At 34.6% G+C, this 14,595-nt stretch overlaps 1 protein-coding gene across 4 annotated transcripts in view; it reads left to right on the plus strand.

Annotated features, from left to right (window-relative positions):
• The window catches only part of Fgd4 (FYVE, RhoGEF and PH domain containing 4), a 187,246-nt gene extending 173,680 nt beyond the window's left edge, over positions 1-13,566 (plus strand). For 2 of the 4 annotated variants that reach the window (XM_055599131.1, XM_055599135.1), the window contains 3 exons: positions 3,746-3,886; positions 6,673-6,813; positions 7,941-13,566. In XM_055599131.1, coding sequence (XP_055455106.1) covers positions 3,746-3,886; positions 6,673-6,813; positions 7,941-8,198 — 540 coding nt within the window. In that variant the 3' untranslated portion in view covers positions 8,199-13,566. The remainder of the gene's footprint in view (positions 1-3,745; positions 3,887-6,672; positions 6,814-7,940) is intronic. The other 2 variants (XM_055599132.1, XM_055599133.1) reach the window with 2 other exon arrangements.
• Positions 13,567-14,595: the final 1,029 nt, after the last annotated feature.

Consider the following 14,595-nt stretch of genomic DNA (forward strand, 5'->3'; position numbering starts at 1 on the left):
GAAATGAATTACTTGCCACTGGAGTTAATACTAGGCTAATGGCAAGAACTGGGGCTAGAAAGGTATATGGAGACCAAGCCATCGAGAACAAATTTAAGGGTCTTGTTTGAATTGTCAAAAGAAATTGGTTTAAATAGTAAAGAAGATAAAGAACACCCATGAAGGTGTCTTTTATAAATTGTCAAAAGAAATTGGTTTAAATAGTAAAGAAGATAAAGAGCACCCATGAAGGTGGATGTGTGAGCCACAAGTGATATAAAAAAACAGATGAGTTTACTTCCCTGCCATCCTGTGCATTCTCCTTAGTTGTATCTAGTTTACTTTTGCTTATTCTTTGAATATTTTTTATTTCTAATTTGTTTTGCTTCTAAATCTATCCAATTCTAATTATTTTTTATTGTTTTTGTTACTGTTGCTTAATTTGTTCAAACATTTCTTGTGTAATTTTAGAATTCAGTAATGCCTGTATCTGAAGAAACATTGAATAGGTGAAATCTCTTGCTAATTGTTTCCAGTTGTGCTTTCTAGTGTTCTTTTGTGAGTGTGTGTATGTGTGTGTATGTATGTATGTGTGTATATACTTCTGTAATTGCATGCCAGTGTTTTGTTGATACTTCATTACACTTCTTTCTCAAGTTCTGGCATAATGAGTGTTAGATTCCCCTATTCTGTGTCATTTATGCTTCAAGGACTTTCTCGTCTGTTAAATGTGGGTTTTCCCTATTCACATAACATTACACTTTCAACTCACCATTTTTTCTTTGATTTATCTATTCATTGAATTGCTGTTTCATTTTTTGCATTTTTAATGCAAAGAATTGAACCATTAAAATTATATTTGCTTTGTGTCTATAATCTAGTTCTACTATGGCAAAAATCTCACAGAACTATCTACAAAGTCTATCTTGGGTTGGAGAGATGGGTCAGCCATTATAAGCTAGGCTCATAACCAAAAATATAAAGACTATCTTGTGGAGAGAAGCAAAAGTCAAAGCATGCTTAGTAATGACTTTTGTATGGTCCATTAATAGTACCTACGTACTATTGATTTTTTTTCTGAGAAACGCATTTATCAAAGAGATATTTCTAATTGGTACATTGCTAACATATGATTTGGCCAACCACTGAACTGAGTTTCATTTGAAAAAAAGGAGAGGAAAAGGTGTAAAAGGAAGTTGCTGCAGTGGGAAAAGTAGTACTTTTAGAGGGGAGTTTTGAACCAAGTTAAACATGACACCCTTTCTCTTAAGACTGAGTAAAAATGTTATGATCTAATATGTTATTTGTATACAATTTAGATAGATAACTCTTAGCTCATTCTCCTTTATACTTAAATTTTCCTGCATCTTTTTTCCAGACACTTAGAGAAAACTTAGTGACGCAGTTTGTAATCAAAATTAAACTGTTTAAGTTCATCTTTGAGTTTGTTTAAAATGACTGGCATACTTGAACTTTGGTAAACAGATAAAATGTTTTCATATAGATTAGCAAATACAAGGATATGATTTAAAAATAAAATAGTTGAATTGAGTTTACAGATACATCACTAATACTAAACCTCCAAAGTAATTTTGTTGTAATTATGAGGAAACCGTGGTATTTATCAAAGTTGAGAAGAAATTGAACCCAAGGCTTTGAGCATTAAACAGGTGTTCTACTGCTGATCTACAACCTTAGCCTTTGACCATTTATGTGTGTATGTGTGCGTGTATTTCAACTGCTATGAATCTACTTCAAAATTTTTTATTTATACATATATACATTTTAAAATAAACTTTATCTACTATAAGACTGAGGGAAATTTAAATTCCTAAGCAAGAAAAGAATTACTTAAATCTAGAAAATTTCTAGACCATTATAATATGAAAAGCACCATTTTTACTCACATGCATTTGCGTTATTGTCATCTACTCATTCATATTCTGTAACTGTTGTGTGTAGTGAACAAAATATTCTGTGACAATCTTCATTAGAGTTTTATAGGAAATGGAGAAGTAATCATGCAAATCTCTATTAAAAGCAATTCAATGCTGTCAACAAAAAGGAACTTTAGTGGCACTGACAAGAAACAGGCTCTAAACAGAGAATTCTCAATAGAGGAATATCGAATGGCAAAGAAACACTTAAAGAAATGCTTATCGTCCTTAGTCATCAGGGAAATGCAAATCAAAACGACCCTGAGATTTCATCTTACACCCATCATGTAAGATCAAAAACTTAAGTGACAAAACATGTTGAAGAGGATGTGGAGAAAGGGGAACCATCCTCCATTGAGGTGGGAATGTAAACTTGTACAACCACTTTGGAAATCAATCTGGTGCTTTCTCAGACAATTAGGAATACTGCTTCCTCAAGATCCAGCTGTAACACTCCTAGGCATATATCCAAAAGATGCTCAAGTATACAACAAGGACTGCCACTGACGGACCCATTTGGGCTCCCGTCGTCCGAGGGCTTTGGGTAGGAAGACACGGTTTCGGCAAAGAATTGACAGATAGAGACACCTTTATGGTTTTGACTCTGCTGCAACTTTGCTGAAATCAAGCTAGTATTTTTATACAAAAGGCACCTTAAAATTGGCATACTTCCCAGAACATTCAGACTTTTTACCAAGAATACAAAGTTTACATTTTAACTCGAAATGCAGTCAAACATAAAGCAGTGCCCACAAGTAATCTTGGCCTAAAAACTTTTTGATAAGAGCAAACAAAGGAAAAGAAACCTCAAATATAGTTTCATTATTTCTAACCAGTGAAGAGGAAAGTCAGGAGCTAAGTCAGATGCCTGCCAAAATCCCTCTCTATATCAAAATCTAACTACACCTTTGTTAACCCTCCTCCCATATGTCCAGCCCAAGATTTATGATCTTCCTTAGGAAAAAGGCACTGAAGGGAGGGGAGACTCTCGCCAGCTGCACCTCTCATGCTGTTATTTCTTAAAAAGGAGCCTATTATTTTTTTACTATTTTTAATGCCTATTAATACTAAATCTAATTTATTACCTTTCTTAAGCTTATTATTTTTATTAAAGCCTTTAACAATCTACTAATGATAAATTTCTTTATAAAATTAGTTGTGCTCTTTTAGGAGTCACAGAGAAAGATCAAAGAATTCATTATTCCAGCCCCAGAGCCACAACTGAAGAAGCGTAGAAATCTCAGAACACATCTCTTTTTCAAGTGAGATGAGTCTGCCAGGGATCTTCCAGGGGGCGAATCTCCAAAGAAAGCGTATCCCCCGCCCTGTAGCATATGCTACTATGGTGACACTGGCATAGGTGTAGCAAAGGACATTTGCTCAACCATGTTTGTAGCAGCTTTATTTGTAATAGCCAGAATCTGGAAACAACCCAGATATCCCTCAACAGAGGAATGGATACAGAAATTGTAGTACATTTATACAATGGAATACTACTCAGCAATTAAAAACAAGGAAATCATGGAATTTGCAGGCAAATGGTGGGAACTAGAAAAGATCATCCTGAGTGAGGTATCCCAGAAGCAGAAAGACACACATGCTATATACTCACTCATAAGTGGATATTAGACATATAATGTAGGATAAACGTACTAAAATCTGTCACGAACATTGTTAGAATACTTTGATATAATCAACATCTTTTGAAATAGTCTTAGGCTAATAAAAATAATAGTTTTATGTTTATCTTTCTCTTATATGCATTAATATGTCCTAAAAGTTGTCTTAACTATGATTATTCATTTTGAATATCCTTTTTAAAATTGAAGGTGGTTTGTTGGAAATGTTCTGACTACAAAGCTCAGCTTGAGTATGATGGTGGAAGATTGAACAAAGTTTGTAAAGACTGTTATCAGATAATAAGTGGATTCACAGACAGTGAAGAAAAGAAAAGAAAAGGGATTTTAGAGGTAAAAATAGTAAATTCTTTTATTTTTAGATAACAGATTCTCTTAGTCATAAGGAATCCGTGCATTGTCATTTAGGTTAACAGTGAGCGGGAGTCATGCTTTTATTTCAGTTTGTTGACCTTGGAATCCTGTCTGATTATATAGAAAGCTGGGGGGTACAAATTATTGTATGTTTTCTTTCAATTCCATCATATTAATGTTGAAAAGCACTGCATAAATATTTTCAAACTTAGATAAAGTACTTTTTTATTTCCTAAGACATTACTTCAGCTCACCATGTTAAAGGAGCCAGTTCTTTATGTTATATAATTTCCAGGGACTGCTGTTTTACAACTACATTACTGTAAAAGCCCATCTCAAGTCAGTTTGACTCATAATTTAGAGCTAATTCAGACTCCACCAAGGAACTCTAAAGTAGCTTGTATCTGAAATGGATATACATTGAAAAATGTGTTGACAAAAATAATTTGTATAACTCCTTGTTGGTAGTAAGATCAAGATCACCTTGAGATAGGATTAGCTTTTTTTGCATCCAAAGTCATAAATTATACTTAGTTTATTAATAATGTTGAAAACCAATAATGTGTACTGAGCATTTATAAGCAAATATACAGAAGGTATTTGTTACCTGAGAAAGGATCTTAAACTTTAATGCTCATTTGATGTTAAATTAAAAGCCCACAAGCTAAAATTGTAATTCTGAATTTTCCTAGTATATAGATATTTCTTGTATTACAGCCCAAGATGAGGCTTTCATAGGCAGAAGGAATGAGGCATTACTTTTCATTAGCTCCCAGGATCACACCTCAAGGCTTTACTGGAAGTAACTGATTAGTGTAATAAGCACCATGGGACTCATACTGTGGTTTTGGAAGAGAAGGTTTAGGCTGCATTGATTAAAAAAAATTTTTTTAGCTTTTTAGAAAATGTTATGCTGGGGGAGAAATCATTAATTGGGTCAATACATATAATCGAATAAAAAATATGACTGTAAGTAGAAACTAAGCATGCCTATACACACCAAGAGCATGTCTGAGCCCTTACCCTGTGCCAGCTAGTATACTGTGTGCTTTAGAATGGTAGTCAATATTTTTGTAAGCAGATTGGTGGAAACATTTTTACAGGCCAAGAGCCCAAAACAATGATTTTAAAGAAATATCTTAAGGGAGAAAATAAATTTTTATTGACAAAACTTAAGGTATTTAACTCAATGAATTTTAAATTCTTTTTGCATTTTTGTATGTTTTTATAGTGTTTATATGTATATCTGCATGTTCTTCCAAGTGTATGAGCACACGTTTTGAGGTATGTGTACACACGTGTATTTGTGACTATGTAGACCCAACGTTTATATCAGCAACTGCCCTCAGTTGCTCTCCCACCTTACTCATGGATTCGGGGCCTCTCAACAAACTCAGAGCTCCTGGCTGTATTGTGGCCAGTCTTAGTAGGCAGCTGGGAGTCCCTCTGTCTCCATGTTTCAAGGCTGGAATTATAGGCAGGTCACCATGCCCATGGTGCATCTATGTGGATTTGTGGAGCTGAAATTCCTGTCACTCTGAGAAGGGTCTTTTCAGTGTAGTTATCCCTGGGCACACCCCAGCGGACCTGCACACAGTCACGTGTTAATAACAGATCCACTTGTGATGAGAATGAAGACTATAGGTACGTCAGAAGTCACATTTTTGTTGCTGTTGTTGCTTTGAGACAATATCTCAGAAAGCCTAAGCTGGCCTTGACTTTAGCCAAGAGTGACCCTGGACCTCTGATCCTTTTCCTTTTCCCTCCCAAGTACTGGGATATAGGCATATAGCATCATGCCTTGTTTGTGTGTTGTTGTTTGAGGACTTTGAGGGGGAAAAAATGTTGCCTTCTGCCAGATCATATAAAAGTCTACCTATGAAAAGTGTTTTTAATTTTATAAAAGTAAATCAGTGAGGATTTGTTTTCTTTTTTTATGTAAGTACCTGTATTATAGCTTTGATCTGGACTCTGGCCTTTTCCAAAAAAGTTTGCTGACTACTATTCTGAGCACATACTAGTTGGCATAAAGTAAGGCCACACCCTTACCTCCCTCGTATCCTATGGACAAAACTGAGTGGCACTATCCTAAGATTTTTACAAAGGAATAGAAGCAAAACAGTTTACTTCTAATAAACCATTTTAGCTAAATGTTTTTTGTTTCCCATTCATCCATACTTAATATATTAGTAAGCGAAGCAGAAAACTAAGGAATTTTTCAAAAGTTTGCTCTAATGAGATGCTTCTAATTACCTGAGGATTAAGGGTGATTGATAGTCACATCCTGCCTTCTTGACTTCATGTTCTTGCATTATTGAAACATTAAGGCCATAGGTTCAGTGATGACTCAGGTTGACTGAGCTCAGTTCTAGCACATCAAATTTTGACTATATATCCTTAGGAGAACCTGTTAAAAACCCCGAGCTTTAGAAACAGTAAGAACACTTGACTTCTTGATGTTGGTGTAAACATTACACATTTCAAGCAGGCAGAAAGTCTATATAGTAAACAGTCAGTATATAGTCCCTATTTAAGTACAAAGTCTAGTAATATAGAGTTAAAGATAACTCTAGATTTTTTTTCATCTTATGATATAGAAAAACTAGTAAATGTTCATATCGCTTTTTAACTGTATGACCCAAGAGGTATGACCTTTTTAGAGGGTGACCTAAGGAAACATGCTATATAAAATACACTGTTTTATAAGTATTTCCTTAAGGCATTCATCCCTATCTGACTTATTGTGTTTATTTTCTGTTTTCTAGATTGAGTCAGCAGAAGTATCAGGAAATAGTGAGGTGTGCAGTTTTCTCCAGTACATGGAGAAGTCAAAACCTTGGCAGAAAATATGGTGTGTGATCCCCAAGCAAGACCCCCTTGTGCTGTACATGTATGGTGCTCCTCAGGTAACTAAGGCATGTGTGGTTGAATGATGTGGGCAGGACCGAGGGAGACTTGTGGACACTGGTCCTCAGGAATAAAAAGGCGACTAGGCAGCATCACTGTGTCCCATCCAAGTTTTAAAATAGTGAAAAGTAAAATTGGTTTTGTTGATTGGGTTCTTCATATAGTTGTGTATTACTTGTTTAATAAATCATTAGTCCCCTGTCAGCTCTTATTCTTATTTGGAAGATATGAGAAAAGGTAAATTGAATAAGGAGCATAGGAATGAGTAAGAAGAAAATGAACCAAAGGCAAATAAAGAGAGGGGAGCTAGCCATTTGTAAAGACAGGAAACACTGAGACATTTTGTGGTTGATTTTGTTGATAATAGAGTAATAGAGACCTAAGAACAAAGTAGTTGAAAGGAACAGAGGGTTTACATAAATCTTGGGCTAATATTATTCAATGACAAGTTTTTGTGACCCATATGTACAGCTAAGCTAGATACCTGGTGTTAATTCTAATGTCAGTTTAGTTCCAGTACAAGCCAGAACCTGGTCTATAGATTGTTTTGCCTTAAAAGTGAACAACACTTACCAATTATACATTCATTCCCTTTAAAAACATAAAGAATAAAATTTGACAGATTTTAGCCTTATCTTAGATCAAGGACTTAGAAAATTCCTAAAACTACCAAGGTATACATTTTATTCTCCTTTGCTGATTTTATTCTACTTGGCTGTTTTCCCTTTCCCTAATTAAGTTGAATGAACCATTAAAAAATACTAATTATTGTATTAATTATTAATATGTAATTATTAATTCTTAGTGATGCCTTGCTGGATTAAACATTGAGATGGCTGTAATTCACCCTCCGCCTTTGTAGGTGAAGATCTGCATGGGCTTTGAGTGAGCTCCCCAACAGGAGCAAACTTTCTACCAGTGGTTTCTAGCTCATTGGGGTATCGGCTCTACTTTATTCATTTTATTCAGCCAACATTATCATTGGCCCCATGGACACCTTTTATCCAAAGAGAGTTTGTGAGTGAGGATCCGTGGTAACAGTAACCAGGGAGAGTTTTTAGGAGCAAGGACCATATGTAATGATGTAATATGTATTATACTCATATGTACAATGTCCTTTGCATAGGATGTCAGAGCCCAGGCGACCATACCACTCCTGGGCTACATTGTGGATGACATGCCTAAGAGTGCAGATCTGCCACACAGTTTCCGACTGACTCAGTCCAAGTCTGTGCACAGCTTTGCTGCAGACACTGAGGAACTGAAACAGAAATGGCTGAAAATCATCCTTCTAGCTGTCACAGGAGAGACACCAGATGGCCCACGTGAGCATCTAGACACTTTAAACAATCTTCCTGGACCAAAAAAAAAGTCAGAATGCTAAACTCCAGCAGCTGCCAATGTGGAGATTCTGGTAAGACAAATAGCTCAAGATATTGTCAGGTCCTTCCTTGTCTTATAGCACTTTACATTGAGAAATATGGTTTAATAAATATATCTGTCAGAAACTTTTTTTCATGTTTGCATACTCTGTAAAATCAGTGTGCAGAGCCATTCTACTGTTGAAGTTCTGAAATAATATGGAAGATGGAACATTTTTGATAAGCTATTCCTTAACTATATGTATTTTGTTCAAGGCTCGAGGGGGAAAAATGTAAGTTGACTGTCTCACTACCTGGTTATAATGGGCCTTTCATTTAAGAAATCCTTCAATGTCTTGTTCACATGTAGGACTTGCAATGGTGTGAAAGATATACCTCCATGTAACCAAAATAGATCTGTGGTAAAAAGTCTAGAGACAGTTTAGAATATTGTATGAGCTTGTCTAGTTTGTAAGTCTCATGCTACATAAATGGTTTCTGTTCTTCATCCAACACAAAAAAATAAAAGTTGCTGCTGTCATACTTTTTTACTTAATATAATGCTTGTTTTTGTAGAATTACCCTAATAATAAAATATCTAAAATATAAATCAGTTTATGTACATATAGTTTGGAAAATCAATATGAACACATGAGCTTTTCTCTTCAGCTTGACGTTCATTTTCACTCTGGTTCATTTTTTAAATATAAAACCTATTTTATCTCTGAACTCAGCAGTGTTTTAAACTTAAGAAAAATTTTGATAATTTATGTTGAACTGATTGGAATCCAAGTGTATTAATATTTTTATAGTAAAAAGCAGTGATTTATGTGGTGTGGGATATAGTTTGAATTCCAACAGTATTTTAGAGTACTATTTTTTTGTTCTGTACCTATTTAAAGCAGTGCCTCTCTTAGAAGGTGCTATTAATACTTATTTAGATAAACAATGAGAGTTTAATTAATGTTAACTAAACACTTATTTTTAACTCCCTGATTTTTCTCAATTTAAGTGCACTTTGGTCCCTGACATTAAAAATTGTATGGATTATTTTACATTTTACAATAACATAATTGTCGTAGTAACTTAACATCAGCATGAGCAAAAATGTTTCCTAAAACTTGAACAGTATAAAACATCTGAGCCAGGTGGTGGTGGCACACACCTTTAATCCGAGCACTTGGGAGGCAGAGGCAGGTGGATCTCTGTGAGTTCAAGGCCAGCCTGCTCTACAAAGGGAGTTCAGGACAGTGAAGACTACACAGAGAAACCCTATCTCAAAAAAAAAAAAAAAAAAAAAAAAAGAAAATAAAAATACATCAGTCCTTATACAGACCTAGGGTATGTGGAAAACATTTTTTTAATGTTTAATGTTTTCCTTTCTGTAAGACTATTAGGAATGCTTAAATGAGGACTATGTATAATGAACACTTAAGATGACTGTGAACTTTGCTTTTGTCAGTTACAAAACAGGTCTTTCATATGCCAGCTTATCTGGGAGAAGAGAGTTACTAGATAGATAGTAAAGGAAATTTATGTGTAATCATTCACTAGAAAAGTGATCTGAAACCAGTATTTCAGATTCGATAATGGCATGTTTCCAGGAGATGTGAATAATCAAAGAAAGTGCAGAATTATTCTCCCTTTTTATATCCCAAGTGGACTTTCAGATGAACTTTGAGCTTGTGACTAAAATTTTATGTTGTGTTACTATTTAACATAATACTTTCTCATATTGGAGTTTTTCTTACTTTTCCATTCTCCAAACATTACCACTTTTATTGCACTGTTTATTGGGGATCCATAAGAATGTCTCCACTGCACACAGTCTTCAAGTCTGCATTGAGATGTAGAGTATAGTACTCAGAATTTGAGACCATCACACATTTATACAACTCATGATGCATAAGAAGTATCTCTTGTTTTTCCCTATTCCAAAGGAGCAAGGGAACCAATGAGAGTCCCTGCCTCATGAAATACCAGATATGAACATTAACATTAAATCATCTGTTTAGAGCCACTAATGGCAGAAACAAAAAAGGCTAACTCATTATTCCCTACTATATGAAGGCTAAATAAAAAGAAATTGTGTGTTGTTTCTCTCTTCTAGTTGTCAACACTGATGCTGTGTCTGGGTGGGAGAAAGAGACAGGTGTGCAGGATGCCTGTTGACAAAATTGAACAATTACTGTACACCTTATTTTTCATATTTCAAGAAAAGAGAAGCAGTTAAATATAGAATGACTACATCAGAATAAAGATGACTTTTGTAAACATGAATGGAATAATGATTGGGATATCCCACTTAGAAGATTTTCATCAGATTATTAAAAAAAAAAAAACCCTATTTGATCAGCAACAAGAGTACATGTTTGCCTACCAGCAAATTCTCAAATAGAAGTAATGTGGATAGATATTCAGTATTGTAAAACTTAGATTATTGAAAGGATACTAATAAAAAAGATGTTAGCATGTTCTTCTTGTTCATAAAATTAGGAATGTTAGTGCCAGAAGAGGATTTGTCCACTTTTACCTGTGTCTCACTCTTAGCTAAGTGCAAACAGTGAGTAGCTTCCCCCCTCCCTGCCTCTCTCTCTCTCTCTCTCTCTCTCTCTCTCTCTGTCTCTCTCTCATCATTAATACTTTTAATAGGAGAAAAAAGTAATAGAATAATATTAGTTACTTATTAAAAACTCAAATCTGGAGCTAAGGAAAATTCTATGCAAGAATGAAAAACAGGTCAGTCAGAGTTCCAGAACCCACATAACGACCAGGCAAACATGGCCCAGTGCAACAGAGGCAGGGACAGGAAGTCTTGGTCAGGCACGCTAGTCAGATGGCCAAAGCAGCAAGTACAGGTACAGCAAATAGCCTTGCCTCAATACATGAGGTAGAGAGGCACCAAGGAAGTCTCCTTACATCAACCTCAGATCTCTACACATGTGCACAATTTCCTAAATATATGTGAACACACATACATGGATACTGTGCACATATATACATATTCAAAACATTAATTCAAATAAACTCTAATCCAAGATATTATTAGAATAATTAACCTCTTGAGATAACTGAGGTTTCATGAGAAATTGAGCCTGAAAATAGCATCAGTTGCTTTCCTGTTCAAATAAATATTCTATGTTGTTCTTATTATGTTGTACATTCTAATTTTGTGCATCCAAAAGTCATCTTTAAGAAAAGTGTCCTTTCTTCAAACTTAAGAAGATATGTCTTGGATAAAACTGTTACTCATTAAAAGCAAACCAACTTTCAACTTAATTGTTGCTTTTGTTGAAAGTCCACCATTTAGTAAATATAAGACATGGTGCATACTTTTATCTTGAGTATTAAATAGATTTCAATAATCAAAAATGCCACTAGTCACTTTCGTAATAATGCCAAGCAATAAAGATCTCCAGGTATGAGTTCATGCTAAAAGTTTAATATGAAGACCCTAAGCCACAGCATATAAAGAATCAACTTCCTAGAAGTGATGTGAAAAGTCAAATGGCTGAGCACAGGGAAAGGAATGGAAGGTATTGTTTTAATGCTTCAGATACTATCAACTGTATTTTATTTTTACAAATGATATATGCAGGTAGTGAAACAGTTAATTTCCTTTGCTCTGTTTTATCAGCTGTGTTGTGTTTTTTGTGAACTGAATTCAACATAAATTCCATGGTACTTCATGGTTATCAAAGAGCCACTGAAGCCTTCTAAAAACTTTTTCTCAGAAATATTCTGAAGTTCATGACGGTGTTGTTTTTCGTCCTCTTTTTTGACAGAGAAGGTTTCTCTCCAATTATCTTCAGATGTCATTTGTTTATCTTTCAAGCTTTAAGTTATTCAGAGCATAATGTCCGCAGTGCATTGTTAATCATGATCTGTCATTGCAAGTAAGCATAAGTAAGAGCAAATAAATTTCTAGGAAGCACAGGTCTTATTTGGGCAGTTATCTCTGCTAGAAGGTTACTTTCCTACATCAAATGATGTTCATGTTAATAGATCCAAGATAAGCACATGATATTTATAGCCTAAAATTTGAAAGACAGGACTATCTTAGTGTTTTCAGTTTTTAATGTTGTATTGTTCAAGAGTGAATGAATATAAGAACTGTGGCTAAAGAGTTCCTGTTGTTAGAATTATGTTGACATCTGTAGTGGATCCTCTTAGTTCTTTATTCTTAGTTTCATTAGAATCAAATTGTTTTTATTTTTCTATAACTATCAAACAATAGGTTCACTAGACTTGAAAAATGTTTTAAACCACTATATCTATTTTAAAACCCTGCCTGTGACTTTATATCTATATGTGAAAGTGTAAAAATTATTAATCATCAATTCTCACCAAAGGAACAAAATGTATGTAAATTTAAGTTAAGTATTAACAAAAAATATTCATATGTATTTTTAATGTTATAATTCACCTTTGCCAAGGCCCTGAATCTTGCTAGGGTACAGGAAGAAACAATTTTGCTTTTGTTACAGGTATATAGAGAGCACTGAGCTTAGCAACTGAAACAAGGAATAGATGGAAATGGGTAGATGGACTACTGTCTCCAGGGTCCTGAACTCCACAAGGAAATAAAGTGGAAGGCATCTATGTACTTGTTTGTTGATGGAATCCTGTACCCAGGCTTTGACCATGGCCTCTAAATTATAGCTGACACTATTTTATTATTACTTTATTTTTCCTTTAATCTTTTAAAAAATAATTTCATTCTATAAATCATTTTCTTCTGTTTTTAACTCTAAAGTTAACTTTTTAAGCTAAGGGCATGGCCTTTTCTGTATTCAAGATTTAATAACAAATGGCTTCTACAAGATGGTTAATTTGTTTGGGGGGGTGCGGGTGAGGGTCATCCTTTGTCCTAAAATTCATTGTGATCAATTTGGAAAAAAAAAATCAAATTTTAGTATATTTTAATAAGTGAATACTAAATACATAAAGTAAAGACAGGTTTGGAAACAAACAGACCTTAGAGCCCATTATGATGACAGAATTGTTTTGTGTATTGCAGTATATGAGGACTCATATATATTATAGATATCATTAGCATATAATCATTTGTATGTAAAAACAGACTGGTATTTCCTATTTTAAGGGACAATTAAGTGTTATTAAAAAATTGTCTTGATTTTTTTTGACTTGTTGACCAAGTTTGAAAAGGCATATCAGAATTTTATAGTTGACTCTAATGTGAAAAAAATAAAACATCCCTATTTTCCAGTGGTATGAATGTATAATACTTGGACATAGTGTATATATAGTGTAACATCTGTATATTTGATCATAAAGGCAGATAATTGAAAACCTTGTAAAATTAGTCCTTTAATTCTTGTTAAATATGAAACATTTGTATCTTGTAAATAAAGACATCCTTAAATTGGTTCTGCAGCCTTGCTTTTATTTCCACTACAACTATGTATGTTTGGTATGCATGATTTTGTCTTTCTGATCAGAAAACAGTTATTCCAACAAGATTCTGATTCTCTAGTTTCTAGTCATAAAAAAAAAAAAATCCTAAGAAACTTTCAAGTGTTATGTCACAAGTAAAATTTTTTTGGAGATCATATGTTATATAACTATATCAGCTTTTTTTAGGCCATAAAGAACTAAACCACAACTTATCAAATAATATATAAAAGCAGTTGGTCTTGACTAAAGAATGCAATAAACACAATAAACTGTGTTTATTGTAGTTTTTGGCTCACCAGCACTTTAATTTCTGTTTTTTCTAGGTGGAAATGTATAGAGAGAACTGGTGTGTGATATTTAAGAGCTTCTCAAACTTTGTACAGGGCATTGTGTATAATGGAGTCTGTGATTAGCAGCTCACAGTAGAGTTTTAACCACCCTAGATGGGGCTGCTACTTTTCAAAAGCATCACAAAGTAATGAGCTTGTGGTAGAGGTTTGTCAAGGAAGTATGACTGGAACCCCTGGTCTGCCACTGTTGTCACTTCAAACATAAATTTTCTTTTTTTTTTAATTTTATTTATGTAATGTATGTGTGTGCTCTATCTGCATGTACACCTGCACACCAGAAGAAGGCATAGATCATATTATAGATGGCTAATGAGCCACCATGTGGTTGCTGGGAATTGAACTCAGAACCTCTGGAAGAGTAGCCAGTGATTTTAACCACTGAGCCATCTCTCCAGCCCCCAAGAACTCTTTTTTAAAGAATGGTGTGAAGTGAGTAACAGTAAGATCTGGAGAGGACAGGAACTCCACAAGGAGAGCAACAGAAACAAAAGCTCTGTGCACAGGGGTCTTTCCTGAGACTGATACTCCAACCAAGGACTATGCATGGAGATAACCTAAGACCCCTGCACAGATGTAGCCCATGGCAGTTCAGTATCCAAGTGGGTTCCACTGTAATAGGAACAGGAACTGCCTCTGACATGAACTGGCCTGC

This window comes from Psammomys obesus, unplaced genomic scaffold (assembly GCF_907164565.1).
Source record: "Psammomys obesus unplaced genomic scaffold, mPsaObe1.curated_primary_1811, whole genome shotgun sequence".
Taxonomy (NCBI): domain Eukaryota; kingdom Metazoa; phylum Chordata; class Mammalia; order Rodentia; family Muridae; genus Psammomys; species Psammomys obesus.